The sequence below is a fragment of the Nymphalis io genome, chromosome 1 (assembly GCF_905147045.1).
Source record: "Nymphalis io chromosome 1, ilAglIoxx1.1, whole genome shotgun sequence".
NCBI lineage: Eukaryota > Metazoa > Arthropoda > Insecta > Lepidoptera > Nymphalidae > Nymphalis > Nymphalis io.
In genome coordinates, this window is record NC_065888.1 from 11,092,069 (window position 1) to 11,098,068 (window position 6,000).

The window sequence follows — 6,000 nt, forward strand, 5'->3', positions numbered from 1 at the left end:
GTGTATTCTACCAACCCGCATTGGAGCAGCGTGGTGGAATAAGCTCCAAACCTTCTCCTCAAAAGGGAGAAGAGGCCTTAGCCCAGCAGTGGGACATTAACAGGCTGTTACTGTTACTGTTACTGTACTATTTTTTTAAATGATATTTATAAGGACATTCGAAAATATATACGCGAAAGATAATGACTATATGTACGTATTTTTCGTAACAATACTGAACTTTTATATTGCAAATTATGCATTTAATTTATAATTGCGAAACTTTTTCAATTTGAACATTTGTATCGAGTGTATAATTCAAATCTCTTTTTCTGTATTCTCGTAATTTACATACGCTAAATAAAAAGCGGTGTCATCACAAATATATTTGGAGGCAATATAAACATAATATCAATTTAAATTCCTTGTTAGTGGAGCGAAAGCCGACATCATACCTGAAATTGGGCTTTTATTATTGGCTATAGGGTGGACCAATCACAAGCGCGGAGTGCGTCGCTCCGTTCGCTCTCAGCAGGTCCCGGCAGAACGGGCGGGTCGAGCAGCGAGCTCTCCTCGCCTCAGTTCCTTTTGACACCTCGTATTGAAGTGACGTGACCAACACTGTGCAGTTCTAGAAAATTGATTATTGATAACTATTCGGTAGTTGGTGCCAGTGACGATGCCGCGACCTTCGCGTGAATCGTACGGTGATCAAAAACCACCTTACTCGTACATATCTTTGACGGCAATGGCAATTTGGAGCTCTCCAGAACGTATGTTGCCTTTGTCCGAAATTTACCGGTTTATTATGGACCGGTTTCCATACTACCGACGGAATACTCAGCGCTGGCAGAACTCTCTGAGACACAATCTTTCTTTTAACGATTGTTTTGTGAAAGTGCCAAGACGACCCGATCGTCCTGGAAAAGGCGCTTATTGGACCTTGCACCCTCAAGCATTTGACATGTTTGAGAATGGGTCACTGTTGCGCCGTCGTAAGAGGTTCAAGCTTCAGAAAGGTGAGAAAGACAATCTGAATGCAGAATTAGCCGCACTAGCTAGTTTCAACAGAGCTTTTTTGGCGCGTCAAGCTGGAGCACCGCCACCACCACCTCCTCTACCAACCGCGAGTTTGTACACACCACCTATGTGTCCACAATTAAGTCCTGAACCGGCTGAGCTACCAGAGGCAGCGTCGATAACAATATTGCCAAGGGAAAGACCGCGCAGAGCGTTTACAATAGACGCTTTACTAGAGCCAGAACCGCCGCGGGCGTCTCCATCTCCACCAAATCATCTGCTTGCAATGCAGGCTGTTCAAGTGATGCCGCAGATGGAGTTTACCATGCCATCTCCATACGTGCTGGCTGCTCAGCGGTATCAAGCTGAACTTCTGCAGGCGGCGGCGCATGCTTTACGCCCGTGCTATCTACTTCCACCTCCACTGCCGGTAGCGTGACATCACCGTTCTCCCGCGAACTGCTCCAATATCTCGTGCAATGTTAGGTTGTAAGTACAGTATTAATTTAAAAAAAATAAACTATATACAAATTTCAATCTCTAAAGAACGTGAAAGGACCGAAATAAATAAACAATAAAGTTACAATTCGTTTTATATTAAAATTGTAGATGCACTTTTATCGAAAAAATGTGAAGAAAAGTTTTATAAATAATCATAAAATCGTTTAAACTTAGTGTTGTATGATGCGTTCTGCAGCGCCGCGACGGGAGGCCTAAATGGTACTTAACTGGCAACTGCCCACGCTGAATAACTCGAAATATTTCTGTAAAAGTAGCGTTAATATTAGTGATCTCATTTGTAGATATTTATAAAGAGTAAAATAGGAATATTTAATACAATTTTATTTATTAATGTCGCGATGTATGTGCTATTATTATATAGTATAAGTGTGTAAATATTCATATGAGATATATTTGTAAATGTTGCATGAAAAATCGTCAGTCATGTTAATTGAAAGAACAAAGAATTGTTATTTATTTTCGCTTTATTGTTACTTGTAGATAATAGGTATACATTACTGTAAATATTGTTTTCATTGTTATAATTTTAGTCCGTATATTAAATGAAATAATACTAACATTTGTTTTATTACATCAGATATTTTTGAATTCCAAGGTTTGTTAGTACTTAATTAATGCAACTACGCGGAATGGAGAAAATGAATACATAGCGAATATGGAGAACCGTTTCAAGTTTCTACATGACAGAATTCATATTTAGGGTTATGATAATTTACAGTTAATTGTCGATTCTCTAGAGCTCGTTAAAACATTACTACAGACCACTCTTGATTTTTTTTGTAATTTTTGAATAATACTTGACAATTGAATCTTAGATACAAAACGAATATTTTCAAAATCACGCCTGGTGACTTAGACCCGCGTAATTCCGGGTGGTATCAATTGGTTTAATCGACTTACCACGCTTTTTCAGTCGAATTATCGGATTTTTTAGATTTGATCCGTCCATCGTGGGGGGCGTAGGACGAGTTGAATATTGTAAGTGGTAAAAAATGGTCGCGGTGGTGGTCTGTTTCACGGTGTAATGTGCTGTAACGACCGCATTTGTTGTCTAATAGATCATGGTATTGCATCCACTTGAACAATTGCTGACTCACCGAACCTTTAGTTGAACACTTAAATGGTTTTTGAAAAATCAAAATTAATTTATAGGCTTGATGCTTCTTAAATACCTTTTTATAATAAAAATACTATAGTATTTCTGTATACTATAATTGTAACGGTATTTTAGATATAAATTACAATTTGCATTAATAAATAAAACACATAGTTAACTGTTTTTTTTTGTTTTAATTTTCAAATGCTTAAATAAATAAAGTAAATTAAATAAGCTTTAACAAAAAAATTGCCAAACTATCCACAACATTATTTATGTATATAATATTCCTAATTCCGTTTAATTGCATCTAACAAGTTCCATTAGTCATTGGATAAGAAAAGAAAAATATTTATCTAAATAAAAAAATTCAATCAGGCTTGCGGCGGTTACTTTAAAACTCAGTGACACGTCCAGAAGTATATAAAAACTATTTATTAATAATTTTAAGTAAAATAATCAAGAATTTTGAACCACAAGCGTCATAAAAATATTTTTTAGGTTGTAGTTGAGTGGAGTTGGTTTTAAAAAGGAATTGTTAATAACTTATTTGGATTTAGAAGGTGTTTTGGAGTGGGGCAGGCTTTCTGGGTTCATGTGAAACTTTTCTCTTGTATGTTAGTTACGCTTTTAATATTATTTAGTGTCCAACTTAAATCGTCTTCAAATAACTTGAAATTGTCTTTATTATATAAATATTATATATGGTTATCTAATAGCAAAACTATACTAGCTGCTTGTTTTGGTATGACATTGGTAGGTTAAGTTATTAACATACACTAAATTTAATTCAAAATTACTAATCTCTATACACAATCTTTAGTTTGTATTTTTTTGCGTTCCACAATTTTGTGATTTTTATTTTACACCAGAATTGTTCTTTTATGACTGTTTTTTTAATCCTACATTACAGAATAAATATGAGGATATTTTACACATGTTTATAACTTACAAATAAAGTTAAAACTTAAATACTTAACATATCGTTTACAAGTAAATAACGAAATATTTAAATAAATTATAAATATTTCACTTCGTACATAAATCAACCATTTTATTAGTACATTCATGTGTCAAAAGCATCATTTTCTGCTAAGCATAAATATTTGTAAATAATTTCTTGGCTCATACCACGGTTACATTGTCTTTGTAAAACATACCACAGTTTTATATTGAATAAAATATTGCTATAGAAAATGCTTTATCCGTTAACCTTTGTTAATTAAAAAATATTTTTAGAATGCTATCATTATATTAGATATTTTTATATTTTCTGCTACTAATTGAACTTCAAGTTCTCATCCTATTACTATGAATTTTTTTTAGTTAATCTGGTTTAACATGTCGATGAATGTACGACTGAATTCGGGCTACGATTCCTGTTATCATGGACATAATTGAGTGTTAAGTGAATATGTCGAGTAATCCTCGACCAATAAGGTAAGTAAAACCGCATTAACTCAAAATTATAATATTTTTTTAATCTGAACTATCACAAGATTATAATTAATTTAAAATTATTATTTACTTATACGAAAGCAACTAGGTATAAGCGCTACTTACAATTATTTAACCGAAGTAAAACAATTATAAGGCGATTACGTCTTGATATAAATGATACCTTTAGGCAAATTAAATTTAAATGCAATTTTCCTCCAGTTTCTAGGTTATTTTTCTGAGCTTGTTTGAGCTGTTATGAGATGTAATCAGGGGAATGATTGAGGATACGTGTAATTATTAGAAGGTAATCTCTTCAGCGTAAATAAGAAAATGTGCGGGTCCGGTAATATCTGCACTCATAGGCTTGTTTGTTAACTGTAACTAACTCTAGACAGCTTAGACTAAGCATCATTTCGATATCTAAAAATAGCCTTGTATGAATAACATATTAAGTTTTATTTAAATACTATTTACATGTTATTTTCATCGTGGTGTTGTTCAGTAAATTTTCTTACTTATGTTTTATTTAAGGTGGTTTAAAGGTTAGGTAAATTTGTACTGTATGTTATAAAAAAAGAAAATAATTTCAAATTATATACGTATTTTCGGCATTTTTTCTTTTAAATTGCATTTCGTATGCTTATATTATTGTATATTTTTATGAGTGTTATTCGTGATACGATTCTTGTTAATAAGGCCGAAACCACATCTATATTAAAGGTGATAAATATCGCATTTCCAGATTAAAATATCAAAACTATGTGAGTAATTAAGAAATTATATAGTACCTATATATATTCTGTTCTGCCTCGTTGGTCTAGTGGCTTGATATAAGGCCCCAAACCCAGTGGTTCTGGGTTCAATTCTCAGGTCGGGCCAATAGAAAGTTATTGGGTTTTTCTGTCAGAAAATTCTCAGTAGCAGCCCGGAGTCTGGAAGTTGGAGTGTGTACACTCCTGTGCCTCGGAAAGCACGTAGAGCCGTTGGTCCTGCGCCTGAACTCTTTCCGGTCGTGTCGGATTGCCGTCCCATCAGATTATGAGCGTTAGGGAATAGAGAGTGCACCTGTGTTTGAACACAAACATATGCAAAATAATATCTTGTGCGCAGTTGGCTTATCTCTCTTGAGAATGGCCGCCGTGGCCGAAATCGGTCTCGAGGAACATTATTATTATTATATTCTGTTCCTTAAAAAAACTATGTTGCTACTGATCGCTACATTGTATAATTATTTTAATCTTTTATTTGAACTGTAACTAAATATGATATTTAGTAGTTAACTATTCGCTAATAGAGCTTAGTATTGTAAAAAGCTTCGGATAATACTTACATTGGAAACATCAATACTCTGTATTGTTGTGTGTCAACTTATGTGGTGAATGAGCCAATGTATAGGCACAAAGAATAAACCATTTTAGATTATTTGGTTGGCGATGTACGACAGTAAAAGGTTCGCTTTCTTTACTTACATTAAAAAAAAATAGTCTGTCCTGACTGTCCACTATGGAATCAAAGTCATTATGTCACTTATGTCTGTATGTATGTTCTTAATTTTATTTCTTCAATTATTTCTTCGTATATCATACTTCAACTTAACAATACAAGCCATTGCGTTCTTCAAACAATATTACATAACTTTTTTGAAAACTCCTAACATCGGAAAGTTGTTGTTACAAGTTTTTTGTTTTATACGAACCAATGTATAGTAAATATTGGATTTCATTCTCGTAAATGCCCTATACATGTTTTTTCACAATGTATCAAAGCAAATCAAATAATAAATATTTGTAAAGGCAGGTGTTTGAAAAGGATTATTATAGAACCTTAAATAATAATCGGTCTCTTAGCACTTCTGTTGATGGTTTTGCCCGAACACCTTTGTACGAACATGTAACCTCTAATTTTGATATTAATATCTAACACATTGTGTCCATCCGTTCGTT

The 6,000-nt window shown here is 33.6% G+C and overlaps 1 protein-coding gene across 1 annotated transcript; it reads left to right on the top strand.

Annotated features, from left to right (window-relative positions):
- Positions 1-580: 580 nt before the first annotated feature.
- LOC126778582 (fork head domain-containing protein FD4-like) lies at positions 581-2,043 on the top strand. The gene has a single exon (XM_050502298.1). The coding sequence runs from the start codon at positions 659-661 to the stop codon at positions 1,436-1,438; it is 780 nt and encodes a 259-aa protein (XP_050358255.1). The 5' UTR covers positions 581-658; the 3' UTR covers positions 1,439-2,043.
- Positions 2,044-6,000: the final 3,957 nt, after the last annotated feature.

Excerpts from the sequence above, each read along its gene's own strand:
- LOC126778582 (XM_050502298.1), top strand. The coding sequence starts at position 659 with ATGCCGCGACCTTCGCGTGAATCGTACGGTGATCAAAAACCACCTTAC.